We start from the raw sequence: 19,847 nt of genomic DNA, 5'->3' as shown, positions 1-19,847 counted from the left end.
TTCTGGTTAGAATTAACACACAGATTAAACAAAAAGCAAATCTACTTTGAAGGCAATGTTCCCTCAATGCCGACCGTAATTCGTTTTTGGCAACGGCAGCAGCGCAAAATCAGGCTCAGCGAGTGCGACTGGTCACTGGCGATATTGGTACAACCTCCCATGACGAGTACAGCTCGAGATTGGGGGTTAAAGGATTAATAGCCTGAGCTGTAATGTTTTTGATAACTTAGCCTTGGCATTCTGCTTACCACTGTTACAAACTGTCAAGTGATTAGACACGAGGCCTTGCCGCTAGCAGAAATATTACAGCCATATCAAATGACACACAACCATGCAACCATGGGGAATGCATTTAGTTGCCTCGTAGCATGCTTGAGTGCCACTGCAGTGAGATGCAAGCAAGAAGCAGTGTCAGGTCTTTTTGTGTTTCACAGGGTCTCTTTAAAATGTGGAAAGTAGAGCCACACAATATATTGCCACAAAACAAATGAAATTTATGTTTCCAAATATGTTCTAAAGCCTAATAGGCATTTCTTTTTAAACAAAAAGAAAGAACTTGGTGCGTGATAGCAGGGACACCCTGTAGAAAAGCTGCTATACTCATGGAGACGGACACACACGTGCATGCATGCTGCTGCACCACTGAGCAACCTGCACATCACAACATATATTTGGCCAGCCACACTCACCTGTACGCCCTTGGTGCAAACAAGGGCATGGTCTTGTTGAAGAAACCCTTGTACGACGGTGTGAATGACATGTTGGGGCCGTAGTAGATGGCGCTGCTGTTGATGAAACGGTTGGCGGCCACATCTGAGATCACCGACATGAAGTAGTACATGAAACCAGGCTCATCATTGTCCGCTGCCTTCTGCAGGATGAAACTGCACCACAAGAGAAGAAGGGATGGTCATTTATCCACAATAAAGTTGGAACATGGAAACAAAGGCCCCTGACATAAATGGAAGAAAAACCTAGTCCTATCAGAAACAACACTGATTTATAGTGCTTATGGCTGCTCTGGACCACGTCCACTATAATATACCCGAATGAACCATTTTATTCTTGCCAAGCTCAAGCTACGACAATCAAGGAATGTGCTGGTGATAATCTGTACCGATGACAAAGGTTTAAGGGTGATGGTGACCTGCACAGATTAGGAAGAATGAGGTTGCACATTGGCCCTTACTGTACTGCAAATTCCCTCACAAGCCATCAGGCATACTGCCACGTGCATATTGTCTTACGTTTTGTTAGTGACTGCTTTCACTGGTTCATCACCATTATCCAGTATCATCCTCAAGCAAGTACATGCTTTGTGCATCAGAAACTTCGTAAACATTGTCATCAAACTGACAGCGAGGCGGCAGCATCTAATCACATTGCATGCACGGCAATGCACATTTAGAGGCACTGCCGCGATTGAAAATGTACTCCTAAATTTGCAAACGGTAAGGCTCCATTCAACATAAAAATGAACTGTTGCTTATGGTTGACGTATGGCATGTGAATAATAGTGGTAGCATGTGCATAAATCAGCCCTCGATTATCATGCATAAAGAGAAATTGTGATGTTTAAACCACCATTTTTGGCAGGTGTCCACACGTGTCCATGACTGAAATGCTTCGGAAGTCTTTCCTAGATAATGAAGTGCAGATAGGTTTTATGTCTCACACGTTTTGTTTCAGCCAATATGCAACATTTTAGTTGACACTCGGCCTTACTGAGTTGTCCCTCTCTCTCATTGTGGCCGTGTTTTGCATGCCTGCTCTTCCGTATCACAAACGCCTACCACTCAGCTTTCAGTCATTCTGAGGAAACGGTGTTTACATGCTGTAATCTAAAGGAGCATCGGCAATAATATCTGGAATGTATGGGGACTTGGGCCACGCGTGCAGATTCAACAACCGAGGACCTCACCGCTATCACTGTCGTCCGAGTGACGCTTTTCTTGTTGGGCACAAATTCACCCGATAAAGAATTAAATTTGTCACTCATTCTTCCTGGTAGTGTTTCTCCTTCTTCATTATCATTACAGCGTGACAATACAAAAAATGAGGAACACTTGTAGAGACAACAGTCTCTAGACAAATAAAGAATTGATGTGATTACTTTCAATAAGCACAACCAACAAGTGAGGGAACCGTAATTCCCAAATAACTGTTTCAAACACTCACTTGGTTTTTTTGTTGACTGCACATGAATGGGACCATCTTCCTGAGCATGTAAATGCCAAAATTTGCAATTTATTTTTCAATGCTTGTTTCAGACTGCAAGCATCACCATCATCATCATCGGCCTGTTTTATGTCCACTGCAGGACGAAGGCCTCTCCCTGCAATCTCCAATTACCCCTGTCCAGACTGCAAGGATAGCACTCAGATTTTGGTAGTGCAGTGAAGGGCTAATGTGCTATTATTTCGAAAGCAATACTACGCCAGGTCTAACCGCTTGTTGCGTATGCCGTGCCCCCCAGAGCCGGCGCGGCGCTCAATCTCCCAAAGTAGCGCCAGCCACTTCCCTCCTCCTCCGCTCGGTGCGGCCTCGACGGTCGCGCCGCCGGTGCTTGGCCTGCCGTAGCAGACGACGGTTAACACGCTACGGGAGGAAGTCCGCAAAAAAGTTCGTTCGAGCCCTGCGGAGCAGTCTTTTTAATCGAGATCTTTTTTCGTCAGTCGGCAACTGGCCTTTAGAGTTTCGTGTTGGAATCGCGGAAGAAATAGAGAAAAGCACCATTATTCAAGGCGTATTTAAGGCGTAAAACGCGCGACGTTGAGAGTTCGTGTTGCTGAAACACGACGCAAGCAAGCGGTGTACTCAAACACGCGCGTAATTACCAAAGTTTCAGGCGTTGACAGCGTGAAAGTATGTGTACGTGGTTTCGTAGGTTCATTTGCGTACCTGCAGGATACTTTTGTTCGGCCGTCGCGTGAGAGATTCCGGCTTTGTGCGGTCAGCAATGCCTGGCAATAGGGCCGTTTTTTTTTTCATTGCGGGGTGCTTTGGTAATCGTGACGATATATTGTTTTTGTTTTACAATTACTGCTACAGGAGGGCACATGTAATAGCTAACGGAGGCCTCTGAAGAGCACGTGACATTACAATAAAGCAGGCGTCGCAGGGAGTGTTCGCATACAAAATTGGCTGTCCGCCATCTTATACCCCCTTGGCATGCACAGGCTTCAGCGAGCGCCATCCAGCCCTGGTTCTAGCTTTGGTGTTCCCGTTGCCGCTTTGGTGCCCTGGAGGTGCCGTCAATAATACGAAATAATGACAAGTTGTTACAACTAGTAAATAAAATTTATTGAAGAAATACAATCGCGCCGAGGCGCCAACTTCTAAAGCAGCGCTAGCACGCCCGCGCGAGTATTGTGAAACGCCAACAAGGAATTTACTGGCCCACGTACGACTACGATCAAAGTGCACGTTAAACATCCCCAGGCGTGCTTTAGTCGCCTCGGAACGTTAAAAACATTAATCACCACAAACCAAATCAATACATGCGGGCGTACATAATGTACGCCTGCATGTGCTAACTTCTGGCGGAGCTCAAAACACACCCTGAATAAAGTCGCTTTTATGTCACAGGCCAGCTGCAGATGCGTGCATTTCACCGCAAGACGAAACTACATGAAACAAAGAGAGCACATTCGAAAAAGAAAAGTCAACCAACGCGCTAAATACCACGCAGAGCATGAACACACACTTTTTCGAAGCGGAAAGGCTGTTTCACATGCTGCGACTGCAACGACGAAAATCGGTGCTGTCGCGCGCGTCGCAATGCGATTTTTAGAGGGCTCATTTCACATGATTGCGATTTCAACAATGCGACTGGTGCGACGCCCAGGATTGCTTACAGCCAGGTTTCGCGGCACACGCTGCATAATTACTTTATTGTAGTGAATAAAACGTTTACACTATAATATTATTGACTTATCTTGATTAGAAGCAAATAATATGTACGTTTACTAAATTAAAACCGTTATTTAAGATTTGTCTTGGAGTGCGCGACGGCGGTTTCTGTAGATCAGTGCAACATCGCGCACGTAAACAGCTGTTCGCAGGTGGTTCAGCAATTCTTTATTCTATGGTTCAGCGCTGTGTGTTGTCTTATCTACCTTCTATGACCGTTTCGTTTTGCCTGCGCTACAACAATCTACAAGATGGCCTACCGACAAGTTCATATAGCTGCCCTCACCGTATATGCAGTATTCGGAGTTCGGCTGCACGAAGTTGTCGTGTCAGCCCAACAAGATCCTCGCGCTACCCGTGCTCGGCGTCAGCTTTTGGAGAAATGATGCGTGTACAATGCCCGTCATTGCGCATATGTGGTGCCTGCTCCTAGCCATATTCTTACGCCAAACGCATCAAGAAGCACCAACCCGAACGCCCGCGTGTGCCCCTGAACGAAGCCTCAAACGATCTGTGTGATTACGACGTGGAATAAAAATTGTGTTGTGAAATTCAACCTTAGCGCTAGCCTGGTTCGTCCATCGCCGTGCTTGCGCTGCGAATATATATATGGGAGCCCTCTATAAATATTTCTAAAGGCGCAAAAGCCGACGAATCAAATGTTTCGAGCAGTTACCGTCACTTTTGTAGAAACCTGTACGTTGTAACATAGCATTCTAAAAGACACACTTCTCGTCCACTTTGTTGTCCCGTGTCTCGCGCTGGTACTATACTCGGAACTTCTAACAAGAAGACCATATCAATACGCGCTATCCATAATGCAGGATCGTGGGCCCACGGCAGGCGCACTTGCCGTAGAATTTTTCAGCTTTCTGCTCAGCCTCGCACGCCTCTCACGGTTAGCCTGTTCTGTGGAAATAAATATTATTATCAATGTTATTAGATATTATAGTTTCTTCACTGTAATTTATAGCAATCTTCCAGATTTCTTAAGATAGTCATGCATTTAACCTGTATTAGATCAACATTGTTACGACATGCTTATGGGAGTCATTTCAAACTAGATTGCTCAGCCAGAGAAAGTACAAGTGCAAGCCTCCATGTTTATTCCAATTTGGTATTCCTAAACAGATTATATTGGCAGAATTTTGTGTCTGCTTGCATTTCCTGCAATTCGATGTTCAGAGCTGGAAAAACTGATTCCTTTTCTTGCTGTCGAAAGGCTGCTTCAATGTCGATAGCAAGCTATAATTATTCATTTCGAAAGTGTTAAGCAATGACTATATGTCTAAGCTTATCAATGCATTTTTGTTCCACGAACACAATCAAGTTTTCTCTCCGTCTCATTGACAGCCATGGAATGAAACCGTTCACTTTCATAAGTATCAGGATGCAAACATTCTGGAGTTTGTCCTGAGCATTTGTCTGCATCCTATAGTGTGCATGTTTGTATCAAGTTATGGTGTTACAATCTATAGTAATTAACTATAGTGCAACAGAAATACGATGGACAGGAACGAAGTGAACACACAGAGCACTTCGTTCTTGTCTGTTGTCAATCTGTTGCACTTCAGTTAATAATGATTACACACAAAGTCATCTAGTTTTCAGTTATTATGTCGGGCTTATAAGCCTGCTTGTGTCCTGGAATATCTGCACGGTTATGTATCCTGTAATTTAATTTCTGGCCATGTGCTTGCAAGTCGCGTGTCAATCTCCTGATTTTCCTGACAATCTTGTGTGATGTGCAGGCCCAAATAGTTTCTAGTGAATCCATGCAGGGTGTTGTGCAGGGTGTAATCTGCACTACAAGTGCTGCTTTGATTGCTTTCAGTTCAGCTTTTCTAGGTGTAGGATGACCTGGAATGGTACTCACTTATATAGGGTTTAGCTTTATGTAGTGTCATACTACTGTTACACTGCTATTGCCATGCCATATGTGCCTTATGTTTGCTTGCATCTTCATGATTAGCAACCTCCTCTGTGTGTTTGGCAGTTGCATATAGTCTCCTGGCTTAATTGTTTGCCCCCATATTCCACGGTATGGGCCTGTTGTGTTTCAAGTTCAGGCACTCCCGAGGTTGTGTTTCTGAAGGGAGGGGTAGTCGTCTTTGCATCTCATATGCTAGCTGGCATAGTATCTTGGGACGAGGTTCTGAGCTCTTGAGACAAAGAATTTGTGCTGCAGGCTGCAACTCTACTGTCTAGGTGCTTGTTCGTTAGCTCTTTCTCATAGAGGTCTTCAAGCATGGTAAAGTTGGAAAGACCTGTTATTACTACCCGATGCCTGTATTCGACGAGTTGTCTTTTTTGTGTGCTGCTGGTAATTCATACCGTACCATACCTTGGACACAAGCACAGCATCTGCGATTTTCTATAGTATCCACTTGTCCGCCCCCATTATTTCGAGATTATTCTTTTCACCAGGTGTGGAAGTTGCGTCCAGGCATTGCATAATTGTTTCACCCACGTGCTGGCTCTGCCGTCATGGGCTTACACTGGCTGAGGATTTGTGGATGTTGTCTTGTGGGCATACTTGTCCAGCTATGTGGATCACAATGTGCAATCTGGGGCAGTTCTTGATTCTAGTCTTTCTTTTTTTTTCGACGTTGATATGAGCTGACTTATCAGAAAGCGAGAGGCCAGACCGGCCAAGAAAGTCTGAAGTGTTGTCAAGGGCTTGTTGCATCATTCTTGATTTCTGCATAAGATAGCTTTCCCATAGACTGTAATACACCATAGGCTGTAGTGTTTCTTGTAGTATGCCCGTGTTGTTGGTATGTGTGGGCCAAATGTACCTCCAACTCTCACCTGGAATTTTCTGCCTTTCAGAAAGTTACTGTTTAAGTGCTCTACCAAAAATGTTTTTGCTCATCGTTCCTCTTATTAGAGCAGCATGAGGTACTCCTGTTAAAAGCCTCTTAACTCTCTTCATTCTTTCATAAGCGGTATTACACAATGTCCTGCAATAAAGTTCCTGCTGCTTATGGCCCACTCATATCTGCCAGAAGGGACAACTCTTGAAAAAGGTTTTCTTTGTGCTATGTGTGCGACGTATATGTAGTATGAGCATTCATGCCTTGATATTATACATCTGTAGAACCAGCTTCCTGACAGAGTACTTGCTATACCTGATCATGCTTATTTGTGCAGTGCTGTTGAACAATACATATTGACGCAATGAATATTTACACACTCGAATTATCACGAAACATGGTTGTTTTACAATTCTGCCCTTTGCTTTCTATTGGTGTTAGATTTTGCATAAGCATGCCCCCCTATGCAATAGTATATTGAAGTGCAAGGGTTCAATAAAAGGTGATGAACTAAATCTAAGTGCAAGAGCTTTTTTTTTCACCTATGACTCCCATTGAAATGCGACTTCCATGGCTGGCAAAACAACCCCTCGCCTTGTGTTAGCAGCAGAATGCTATAGCCACAGTGGCAGGTGAGCAAATTGAAGAACAATATTTCTGTCTATAATTTTTTTTCTTGCCTGTATGTAAGTAAAGTTTGGAATAAGTTTGTCATTGCAAAAAAGCCCAGTTTGTGTTATTTTATTGAATAAACCACATATTGTGTATAGTTGAAATGCAGAAATTTGTTCTAAAATCCTCGGGTGATATATGTTCTTGCAAGTAGCATGGTATTTCATTATTTATAAAGATAGTAATCGCAGCGGATATCGTTATATGGTTTTACACACTAATATATGTGATCACAAACTTATTAGAAACTTACTAGAAACATGTAAGGCATGAATGTTTCTGCACACTTGATCAGCCGTGAACGTGCAAGAACTGCTTGTACTGGCTGACTTCACTGCACAGTTTTGATTTACTTTTCTTCAGCTTGTCGTTTTATACTGGTTTATCCCCACAAGAACAGGCCGTTTGCCTGCTTTTCGCATTGTTGCACGAGCTCTACATAATTGTGCAGGTGGGTACGTCGTCACTTTGCCACTATAGCAAGCAATTTACTTAATCTACTAGCTGTACAGTTAAGTACCTTGCAGAGCATGTGTTCATACAGATGCAGTAAGGATACAAAGTCCGCAACATAGTCAATGTTTATTGGTTTCTGTGCAAGAAAAAAAAAATATATCCAGAGAAGAGGTGCAACTTGACGTGCATGTAATGTTTTATTCAAGCCACGGATTTAATGCTATCGTAGCAAATTCATTACGATAGCCTACACTTTCGCTCTGTCAAATTTAATAAGAGGCAAGATAAGCTTTCAAGATGCATCGGGAAATTCATGCTTGAAAACCGACAAGAAAATGCAACTGAACGGTACCGCGTTCAGCGCAACGTTGAAACTTCGGGTACTTTGCTGTCTTGTCATTTGCCCTTGCCAAGTTTGAAGTAATTCAAGCTGCTTTGTAAGCGCGATTTCTGCATGCTACTCAGCAAAAGAAAATTGTGACGACCTCGTCGTCTGCTGGGGTTCGAACACCTCCTAGCACTGAGAACTCCTAAAGGCGTACGAAGCAAACGTGAAAATGCACTTCATTTGCTGTGTAGCGTGTCAACAAACGCATAGCAATCGGAGAATGCAATCTGCGGTACAAGTTTTTTATTCTTTCTTCGCGTACGTACCGAATTCGACGATCCACGTCTCCGCGCATTGCACTTGTCGTGCGAGACGCCATTTTCCAAAACAAACCGGCGGAATAGCTCCGTTGACAGCTCTCCGTGCAATTTCGACGGAAAATCGCAGCGATCGGTGCGACGGTGCGACTGTGCGACCAACCGGTTGGTCGCAGCCGAAAATCGGGGGGTCGGCACTGCGACTGCGATTTTCATCGCAAACGACGGAAATCGCACTTCCGGTGCGACGAAAATCGCATCATGTGAAACAGGCTGAAGGCGTGAACTAGGCTCAAAAGAAGAGGTTGTGAGTAGCCGCGGCCCTTACTTCAGAAAGCCGTGCGTTCTTTGCCACTTCCTCGAAGTCAGCCCGTCCGATCCTGCGAATCCATACTTCTTGCGTTGCGCACGCCGGACGGCAAAGCAAAAAGCTTTTTGCCCTCACTGTATCTATTGCGGCAACCGAAGGCGCAGCAGCACTGCATCGCAATTAAGTTCTCGGCCCTACACATTCTATTACGCTAACGCACTCCGCCAGTCAGCCTGCAGTACTTTCGTCGCGCAGGCCCAACAATGGAGGTCGGCGCGCACTGGAAAGAAAAAAATATACAAAAGCGCGGCGCCTGCTCCATGCTGGAAAGACAAAAATATACGGAAGCGCGTGCGGAAGCGCGGTGGCTGCTTCCACGTGACACAGATTGGCCAATGGGGGAGCGGAGGATGCTGGGGCGACAGGAGGCGTGGAGGAGGACGCGCCATGTTGAGCGGGGCGGCGGAAAGATCTAAGAATGGCGCTACTTTTGAAAAATTGAGGGGCTTTACCGCGGTCCCCAAGCCAGCGCCGCGGCTAACAGGTGGTCTCTCCGTTGACATGACCATACGACCTCCTCGCCTTGCGCTCGCTCCGTGCGGCTTCACTGGGATACATAGCGGTGCGCTACGCGTTGGTTGATCAGACTCGCCATGGAAGTTACCAACGAAGAGTCTATATCTGAATCTAGTTGCTCTACTGCTTCCGAACAGTTAAATTCTATAAGGAGAAAGCTAAGCAAGCTAGGAAGAATGAGAGAAAGAGGTTGCAGCGTGCCCAGGAAACTTTGTTTTTGCAATTCAACCAGGTTTAACCAGGGCTAAACAACAGCCATTTTTTTTTATCTACTGATGTGCTAATGTGTTGTTACTGTATTGGCCTGTGTTATTATTGTACAAATGAAATTGTCCTCATCTCACATTGCAAATGCCAAATTTTCTCTCTGCCCTTGTTTCAGCATGCTTGCAAGGATAGCCATTGTATTGTATTACTGTAGTGAAATATTAAATCAGTATTTTATTGTACTGATGTGCCAAGCTGTTATTAAATATAAGTGCAAATGTACTATATGTAAACTGTATTTACCACTTCTATCTATGTCCAGAACTGGACTAATATTACCTTCAAATAAATAAGTAAACATGTTATAGCTATGTTTTACTGTTATTTAATGTGCACATAAATTCCAACCCTTCAACAACTTGATGTACTGCTTGTAAACCTCATTATGTAAAATGCTGCCCCTCCAGCATTTTGTACCTTATCCAATCCTAGCCTATGGGCAATTTCTGGCTGGAACGGTTAAGTCAACCCAAATAAGACAAGATATGCAAAGACGATACTTGTTGGTTAATGGCACCTGCCACAGCAGCCACACTCCAATGAGGGCAGACTGCATACATGCTTATGGACTTAAACTAGATGGCCGTTAAAGAACCCAAGGTGACAAAAATTAATCGAGAGAGCTTCGCTGCCACGTCCCTCATAACCGACTGTGCATTTTCAGGATGCTTAACTGCACAATTTGAATTTTTTTAGTTAATGACGTTTCTTTTAACCCACAACGTTACACTTTCATAAAATCAGTCAGTCAGCAACACTCGAGGCTGAAGTGAACTAGTCCTATATAACTATTGTGGCACCAAATTAGCCTTTTAAACATTCACATAAGACGCCACAAGATTGTCCAACGTCAACTCTATTGCACAACAAGAAAAATTCAAGCACTACCCACAAAACCCATGCTGATTGTGCAGCCACTACGACACTGCAGCAGCAATGTGTGATTGCACCGGGACAACCATCAGTTCTATGCATGATTCTCACTGTAGCCCCATGAATGCCTGCATCCCAGTGACTGTGCATCTCGACATGACCAGGCTCATCGTGCTCTACTTACTTTCCTACAAGAAACTGCCCTGGCTTCCCATATGTAATCTTTCTTTTCTTTGTTAGCAAGTGATGAGACCTTGGACTTTTTTGTATTGTTTTGTAATTAGAGCAACCTGGAGAGTTCCTTGGTTTTTCTCTTCAGTTTCTATTGCCATACTCCACTCTTTGTCATCTGTCATCTTGTTCTTTCTTTTCTCTTCAACAACCGTCAAGTGCAGCACCCCTTCCAGTGGCAGCTGCCAGCCTACTTTTCTCCTTCTTTCCTGTCGCTCAACTGTAAATATATGTTTTCAAACTAAATAATAATTATATGGCCAGTGAAATCATTTCACCCTTACGAGATGTGTGCTAAGAAGCAAGTGGCTTCAAGCTTTTACTTCCAATACAGAATATTGCCTGGAAATGATGCAGCACACTGTTGACAGGGCCCACGTTTTTCAGCCCTTTTATTTTCTCAAAGCATGTGAGTGAGATGCAAATTTGTGCCACCTTTTTCTTTCAAATATGTGATGGGGGATGAAGATAATAAAGGTTAGTTATAATTGTGATGTGTGTTGTCATTGGAATTAGAATTTTATATCCTGCCTGCAAATGTAAACGAAGATTAACTGACCAAAATTTAACAATTTCCAGCTGCAAATGATGAATTCCATGTTGACAAAGCAAACGTGACTTGAAATTCCTTTCAGTAGATAGCTGTAGGAAATTCTGTTCGTTAACACGAACGTAAAATTCGTGGAAGCCAACACACAGGGAGACATGTTTCCTTGAGGCGTTGTGCGCCATTTTTCATAATCTCTAAGAGGGTTGAGCTTTCTCTTGCCTCACATGGCACACCGTATCGTGGTAGAAGTGTTAAATTTTAATTGAATGATAGGTCAGTAGGGTCCAGGCCCAAGCTAGTTGGTATGGACCCTTCATTTTAAACAGCGCAAAAAAAAAAAAAAAAAAACATGGACAAGGAAGGGCATGGGACCAGCGCTGGTCTCGTGCCCTTCCTTGTCCATGTTTTTTAACGCTGTTTAAAATGAATGAATGAGGCTGGATGTGCCAAAACCATGATCAGATTATGAGGCACGCCATAGTGGTGGATCTCAGATTAATTTTGACATTTCACTCTTCTTTAACATGCACCTAAATCTAAGTGCACTAGTGCTTTTGTGTTTCGCTCCTGTCAAAATTCGGCTGCCACGGTCAGGATTAAATGTGTGACTTCGAGCAATGCCATATCGGTCAAGCTACTACGGCAGGCACAGAAGTGTTCATTTGACCTGCGACCGCTTCTGTAGTATCGCCTGGACACTACGGTGTTTCAATGTGGCTTTGAGTCAGTTGTTTGCTTGACAAATTTGCATGATGCTTATTGTTCAGAAATAGCAGAAGCTTACTGTACCGTACCTTTAGTTTGCCCGTAACCACTGCTTCCTTGCCTTCTCACATCATCTTTTCCCTCAACCACCCACTGCCCAAGTATGCGAACTGCGAAAGTGGCAAGGCTGCTATTCAGTCGTTGCTGGATTGCGTCGGTTCTACCCATTCTCTGCCTCCTCTCTACAGTTCTATCTAGGTCCCCTCTGGGCTTGCACATTAGTAGAAATGTAAGCGCTGTACTTTCTGTAATGCTTTTGAGTGGGGTCATGGATAATTGCCACAAGACGGAAAGGACCGAACAAGCTTCTCGCGTGGACTTTCCTCTCTGCCATGCATATACACGCTCTGAGACATCCCCCGGCACCACGTGCAAGACAACAGCAGCAGCAGCACAAAAATCAAAGAAAGCTTCGATTTAAAATATAATATATTCAGCGCCTGCTGACCGTTAGTCAATGGAACCTTGTTGCTTCTTTAGTAGCCTTGTTTACATGAATACGACAATGGTGCATTGCATCGCATCTTCTGCACGTCACAGCGGTCACATACATGTGGTAATGCGCTGGGGAGTAAATTAATGCAACATTGACATTGCTCCGCATTGCAAATGGTAGCTGGGACATTGAGAGGATGGTTAACCCAACTACGGGCGCTATAACGTAAAGCTATTCCAAACTTTTCTATTCCAATTCTGCTATCAGCCCTCCACGATTGGTCAAAAACTTTTTTCGACCACCCCCACTTCACCTGTCTGTCACATGACGTCACGAAAACCACGATAGCTCCCCATCTGATATGATGTGTGCACACTGATTATGCATGATTTGACAGAAAAAATAAGAACAGTTATTTCTGATTCGACCCCTTTTCGCCAATAGCCCTCCACTATTGGTAAAAAGTTTTCGGGCTGCACCCACTTCACCTGCCTGTCACGTGACGTCACAAAACTGCACAAACTCACCGTATCAAAGTGATGTGTACGTGACAAAGATGCATTAATATGCCGAACAAAACTGAATTTTCTTCGGAATAGCCGCAGGCTGCCCCGTTCCAAAAGGAATAAAAGATGGCTGCCGCCGACCACTGAGACGCTGGCTAGTCGCACCTGCCGGAGAGCATGGGTGTATTTGCATGTAATAAAACTTCTTGAGTAGCTGTGTAACGTTTTCGAGCACTTTCAGCATGTTTACCACCTCATTCTGCCAACTCTTTTTGCTGAGGGTCAGTTTTAGCGTCATTCTTAAGCTTCCTTTGCATGCCGCTGTGATTTTCAACCAGCCACCACAAGCTAAGTAAGGGAAAGCCAACCAATCGCAGACGCAGGCACCACCCTCTTTATCCGGTTATCGATTTTCAGTGCATTGGCTCTGCTCCAGCGGATCGCTCTCCACTTGAGCGGTGTCCTCGTCTCTTGTCACCCAATTAGATACGACAAGCCGCTCAGTGTAGGCAATTTTATTCGTTTTTCAAGCAAACAAAAGTGACCTCCTATGAACGAGGAGAGTGTTTGATTGGTCTGTACAAACAAACCTGTGGGTGACCGCCCGGTACTTGTGTCGGTGGTTTCGCAAATTTGACGTCAGGAGATTGCAATAGAAACATACTGGAATAGTTTTACGTTATAGGGCCCTACGTTACATTGAAAGAAGAGTGGCTGATTTGTGAATATTGTTTGCAAATATGATTCATGAATATATTTTGGTATGTTGTTGCAAGAGTGTTCACTATAAACCAAGGCTGGTATAACGTAAAGCTATTCCAATCTGTTTTTATCCTAAATCGGACATTAGCGCTCCCTGATAGGTCAAAATGGCTCGGGCTCTGCCCATATGGGAAGGGACCACGCCTACATGGGCAGAGCCCGAGACATTTTGACCTATCAGGGATGGCCAATGTCCGATTTGGGATAAAAACAGATTGGAATAATTTGACGTTATAAGAGTCCAACAACAGACAAAGACTAAAGGCCCAACAGGTCTATATATAATACAGAAACATAAAGGCATATGATATTGCATGGCACCAAGGGCTAGTAATATAAGGAAAAGCTTGACACCGCCTGTGAAGTGTACCTGTGTGCACAGCTTTTGTATTTTTCCATTGTTAATAAAGTGTAAAGAACAAGAGTAAAAAAGGCATCGACAGATCCAACTTTATTTGTTGTTTCCTTCAATGGGTGGTTAATGTCTGAGAACGAGGATTTGTAGAGATAAGTTCGCCATACGATTTTCAAGCAGCTCTCCTTGCGATCACATGTTTCTGTAAGTGATTTCACTTACTTAAATAGGATGTTTGTGTCCAAAGGGAGAGTGTTGGAGAGTATTTTGGACACTATCCAAAAGTCACCACGAAAATCCCCGAATTTTGGGGTGCAGGCACAAAAGCCCGAAATTCTCCCCTGTTCTCCTCTTTCAAATTAATGCCCGATTCATAAACCCCAAGTTTAAGAAAATGTAAAATCCATAAACGAAGGACTATAGTTACATACCAAAGAAACAAGCGAATTCTGGCTTTTTCCAGACTCCTCAGTTCATATACTTTTTACCACAGGCTCACAATAGAATGTGAGATGGCTTAAAGAAAAGAACAGCTAAACCTTGGCAACTGTTTATGAGGCATGATGAATTAGAGAATTGAGGATTTATGAAGCTTTTATTTGACACATGATAGTTTTCTATGCAATTGTTTGTGCTGTTCCTTACAAAAGCTTTTATGGTATGTGCAGCTGAATTTCTTGCTGCACAAAGCACAGGGAACTAATGGGCTGCTAATCCAACAGTAATAGTGTTTGAAATGTTCAAGAGAATAAGGAATCTGGTAATTAAGTACTTGATAAGCCGAAGGGGTAAACATGATGGAAATTAATTATATGGGAACTGATTACTGAACTGTTTGAATGCGTACGTTGGCTACGGAATGAAACGCAAGTATAGAACAACAATACATAAAGACGGAAGTAATGTATGCCGTCTGTCGATGCGACATTGCTTAGCTACGGAAATATCCCCTTGTGATAAATTAATTTCTCAACCAGGCGACTGCTTGATATGCTCACTCAGGACTTGCGCGGACACTTGCGGCGTTAATGATGCACATCATAAAAACGTACCCCTTCCCACAGAAAGCTCTCGCAAGGCCGCAGACCACAGCGGCATGAGTTGCGACAGTACTGCTGCGGTTTCAACAGCCCGTTTTTCTCGTCAGCTACCACTGCGCGTGGTGACAACGCATCGCAAGCTGCAACACACAAGACATGCATGATCGCTTCGAGGCCGCCGTCGGAAGTGGAACGGATTTGAAATAACCCGGCTGCACTGTTGTCGCGTGTGGCGAGCGAATCAGGTTTTTCAAAAATATGCGCTTCCCGCGTAAGTACGCGCTGCGCTGGTTTGTAAGGCTTCGCACAAACGGTAACGGGATTTGAATGCGTGTCCTCGGCTTAGAAGGGGCTCCTTCGATCGAGAGGCACCTACACGGTCAAAATTTTACACACGCGAACTACGAATTAACAGGATGCTGTTTATCCAGCCTGGAACTCCTGCGTCGTGCTTTGATGCGCGTCAAGTCGTACACCTTTCCGAGCAAATCGCAACGGTCGAGAACTTATGTTACGGCATCAGAGCGGACGCCTAGCGATGCCGAGAGCGTACGTAAGCGATCGTGGAATGCGATGAGTCGATGTGCCGCTTTTTCCGTGGAGAGCGCATCTAGCAAAACAGGGCGTCGCCAGCGACGCGTCGCATAGCTTACCTGAAGAAGAATGCCCGCGAAATGGCCATGTTGTGTACGTGTAGTAGATTGGTCCGGTTCGGAAAGACCGGATCGATGTTGAGCCTCTGGATGTTGGGCACATGAGTGACGGTTTCGTTGGGCAGGAAGAGCTCGTTGACATCGACGACCCGACAGTTTTCGCCCTTAACTTTGTCGATCCGTGTCCGGATGTCGTCGAAGTTGTCCCGCACGTGCCAGTTGAACTGCGCGAGCACACCGACGCACGCACAGGCCAACACAAAGTTCACGATCACCGCACGCACCACAGCCATGACTTTTTCGCTCGCGGGTAGCCACTCTCTTTTTGCTTTCCCGCACACTCACGAAGCGCTGGCGTACGCAGCCATGGGTCTGGGCGCGGACATGTTTGCTGGAAGCTTTGAGAGAGGAGAAACATAGGGAGAAACGCAAAGTTGCATGCTCCTCTCCCTCTCTGAATTGGCGTGCCTTTTTACCCTTCCTCTCTTTCGAGGAGGCGCGGCCGGTACCGCTCAGTCGAGGTCAGGTAGGGAGCCCATCGATGTATAAACCACTGCCACTACCGGTGGCATAAACATTTGCGTTCCGATGTGTATATCTGTCCTTTCGTCATTCCTGAAGTAGATTAAAGGCATTATACCCAGTAGCAACTTGAGTTCTGTGCTTTGATTATTTCGTTGAAGCGCTCAGCGCTGTTACATGCAGCGGTTGGAGTGCACGTATGTAATGCGCCGATGAAGTCTTTAATCCTTTTGCAGCTGAATGTCTCAATTTCCAGTTGTTTTTTTCTTTGTGTCATGCTTCCGCAAGAATTCTACATTTCGCTGTTGCGAGCTGGCATGAAGGTTTAATATATGCGACATACATTTCATTCAGGAACGCACATTCATATATATATATATATATATATATATATATATCTAAGAATTCTCTGACAAAAACCTGATAATTGCAAACCGTTCTAAAAGAAGACCGTGCGTGAAACTAGTGTAACGTGCGAAATTAGTTTTTCAGTCTATGAAGTTCGATTGCTTGCTTCTTTCGCTCTATGTCTATCTTTTTCTTTCTTGCGACAGTACAATAATTATGATCGCAAGTTTTAGTTTCGAAGTCCATGCCCCGTGTAAAATGAGATATTATCGCTGACGCTGAAGCGCTAGGTAACTTATGCAAACAAACACCTGGCACTGTCGCATCTGTTTTAACAATCCCTCCACCCATGGGCATATACTGGTACATATTTGACAGGTTATTTCCGAGCGCTCCTGCGAAGTTTCAAAGGTCGTTTAACAAAATAATCATACGTTGCCGCGACAACAGCGTTAGCAAATCCGGAATAATCCTACTAAAGACATTTATATCCATAACTCAGCTTCATCGTCGTTACACGACAGAGCACTTTAACGCTTTCATAAGTTCAGTCAATGCCTTTTGTTCAGTCAGTCCAGTAGACTGTGCCAGAAGTGTGACTCGCAAAAGTTATAGCGGATGTAATAAGTTGTTCGCAAAGTGTATGTCTAAGTTATTGCAAGGTTACTAGGGAGATTAAATTTTATGGTAATTGTTACAGATTGTAACCAACTAATCTTTAACACCAGTTATCTGCTGCCCTAAACCCATTTTCAGCTGGCAACAGCGGCGACTCAATTCCGCGATGGCGGCCGGCGGCGCGTCGTCAGCTCCTTCCGAAGATGTGGACCTACTTTATCCAGAGCTTATGTCGGTGAAGGCCATCGTCAAAATTTTGAAAGAGGTGAGCAAACGTTTTGGCTCTTTCGCGGGCAAAAAACACATGTGCTAGATAACTTAGTTCCGGCGATTAACAACGCGCAGCCGTGTACCGGTGCCTTCGGCGTCGTTAGCGCCCGTTGGAATGTGTATGTGCGTTTTTAGCGATCTCAGCAGCCTGCCGTTTTGCTTTACATTGGCAGTGCTGTCGTTAGTTCGTTCGCTACTTGCCGAAAAACACTCCCGTCTCTACTCACTGGATTGTGGGCAGCAATGTGCCCGTCGCTTTCCCTTTTATCTCACGTGCGATTTCGCGCTACTCTGAAAAACCGGTGTCGTGCATGAAGCATGCGTTTCCTTGGTGCATGAACGCATTTCTTGCATATTGTTTTAATGCGAAGTATTCTTTGCTTCATTCTTGGCACTTTGCGGTTGGTAGGTAGGCTCCTGTCTCGCCTCGCTTTGAGAAAACGGAAGTAACGCGTGAGCGATGATGGAATCGAATTTCTGCCGTCGAGCACAGCAGGTGTTCCTTTTTTTTTTCCCTATCAAACGTAATATTCCGGTTATCTAACAATTAGGCGACGATAGCCCTTTCTTTTTTTTTTTACCTATATTGTCTGTTTTGGCCGCGATCGCGCACGTGCGGTACACGCACTTCTCTCGTTCCAAAGCCAGCAAGCTCTTCGAAACGCGCGGCGCGTGTGCCCCGTGACACTACCTCGTCATCTTCCCTTTTTGACAGCCCGCGCTCTGAGCTGCCGTCGACTGCACTACCTCCGGGACCGGCCCACTTTCTGGGTACTTTCCTCGTAGCACGCTCCGTAGAAATTGTGCGACGTTGTACTGACTTCGTGATCGCCCAAGTTAATCGTGCTTGAGCATTTTTTCACTGTAGTGCACATATCATCGTCGTCTTACATACACCACGTTGCATAGCCACAGATACGTACGATTGCATAACACGTAGTCGCTGGTGACTTCATCGTCTGGGTTTTTCAAGTTTTCGCTCGTCCACTACTCGTGTTAGAGCCGACAATTGCCATGCAAGCCCGCACCAAACTGCCGGCTTAGAAGCCATGCCGTTGCCGCCGTACGATCGTTTTCAACGTTGTCGTCATCGTGCTGCTGTCGTCACAGGCACCGTACGCCCACAACGCACACAAACTGCTCAATTTACACACACACACGTTAGTCCACTTGGTGTCGCTTTCGGGGTACCCCAAACAATGCTAGATAGCCTGGTGTAGCTTCGCATAACGTCGATTGCCACAGTGTGTAGGATCTGCACAATTCTTTTTTTCAATATTTATCTAAATTTTCGGCGTTTTCAGTAGATTTTAAGTCTTCCCTTTGAATCATTGTTGCTTCCCAACTGAAAAACGTGTGATACGTGAGACGAATCTTGTACAGCACACCTAGTGATTCTGGGTGTGGTAGTACTTGAACACTGCGCAATGTGTAATAAAGCGGGTGTTAACAATTAGCAAAACATGTACAGATTGCACTCGCACTTCTGTGGCGAGGCCCTGCGAAACGTGCGTGCTAAGATAATTGTGTACTGTGCGAAGGATCTCCATGCTACACTTGCTTACGGCGAATGTGTCTGGGCTTGTAGAAATCGCCACAAAAACTGTATGAACATGTGTATATGTCTTTTTTTCTTTGGAAAACACTATTTATAGTTGCACAAGTGTTACATAGAAAGCTGGGCAGTTTGCCTTAATGATATGCCTGTTGGCTGTCTGGTGAAATTGAAATATTTTTAAGGCACTGTAGGAAGGATTAGAATAACTGTTGATCAGCTTGGGGGCTCTTTGATTGCAAGATTTGAACAAGATATCAATGCCGTTAGTGAAACAGTTGCCCTAAAGGACTATAAAGCATGCCGACTGGTTTTATGATGAATACACAGTACTCCGTGACCACCATCCATTTCATAGTGCATTACAGAAATAATTGTGACAGGCTGTTTCGACAGGTGTACATGGTGACAGGTTAGTGCTCAGTGTAGTCTGTATATATATTTATCATTGCTTCTCATGCAATAACGGTATTTACCACAGAAGTCACAAAATAAATATGCCAGAAAAAAATATTGTTTTCTCAGGGTTCATTTGAATGTCTTTTATTGTACAAGACAATCACTATGATCCAGAGCTATGACAAGAAAATCTTTATAGACAAATAAGTATGGGTCATAGAGCATATGACAGCCTTTCTAGAGGAATGCTGACAGAATATTTTCAATATAGTGAACATGGATATAATGAATTATGGTATGTGACAAATAA

At 44.4% G+C, this 19,847-nt stretch overlaps 2 protein-coding genes across 3 annotated transcripts in view; one reads left to right on the top strand and one right to left on the bottom strand.

Moving 5' to 3' along the window:
• Window positions 1-16,242, bottom strand: part of LOC142584751 (uncharacterized) — a 69,629-nt gene extending 53,387 nt beyond the window's left edge. Inside the window, exons 1-2 of the mRNA XM_075694979.1 lie at window positions 15,826-16,242; window positions 690-884 (exon numbers count right to left, since the gene is read on the bottom strand). Coding sequence (XP_075551094.1) covers window positions 690-884; window positions 15,826-16,118 — 488 coding nt within the window. The 5' untranslated portion in view covers window positions 16,119-16,242. The remainder of the gene's footprint in view (window positions 1-689; window positions 885-15,825) is intronic.
• A 1,202-nt stretch (window positions 16,243-17,444) lies between these two features.
• The window catches only part of LOC142584753 (uncharacterized), a 37,526-nt gene continuing 35,123 nt past the window's right edge, over window positions 17,445-19,847 (top strand). Inside the window, exon 1 of one of the 2 annotated variants that reach the window (XM_075694986.1) lies at window positions 17,445-17,578. In XM_075694986.1, coding sequence (XP_075551101.1) covers window positions 17,480-17,578 — 99 coding nt within the window. In that variant the 5' untranslated portion in view covers window positions 17,445-17,479. The remainder of the gene's footprint in view (window positions 17,579-19,847) is intronic. The other variant, XM_075694987.1, reaches the window with a different exon arrangement.

Source organism: Dermacentor variabilis, chromosome 6 (assembly GCF_050947875.1).
Source record: "Dermacentor variabilis isolate Ectoservices chromosome 6, ASM5094787v1, whole genome shotgun sequence".
NCBI classification, from domain to species: domain Eukaryota; kingdom Metazoa; phylum Arthropoda; class Arachnida; order Ixodida; family Ixodidae; genus Dermacentor; species Dermacentor variabilis.
The sequence above is the reverse complement of the archived record's forward strand: the minus strand, read 5'-3'. Positions and strand labels throughout refer to the sequence as shown.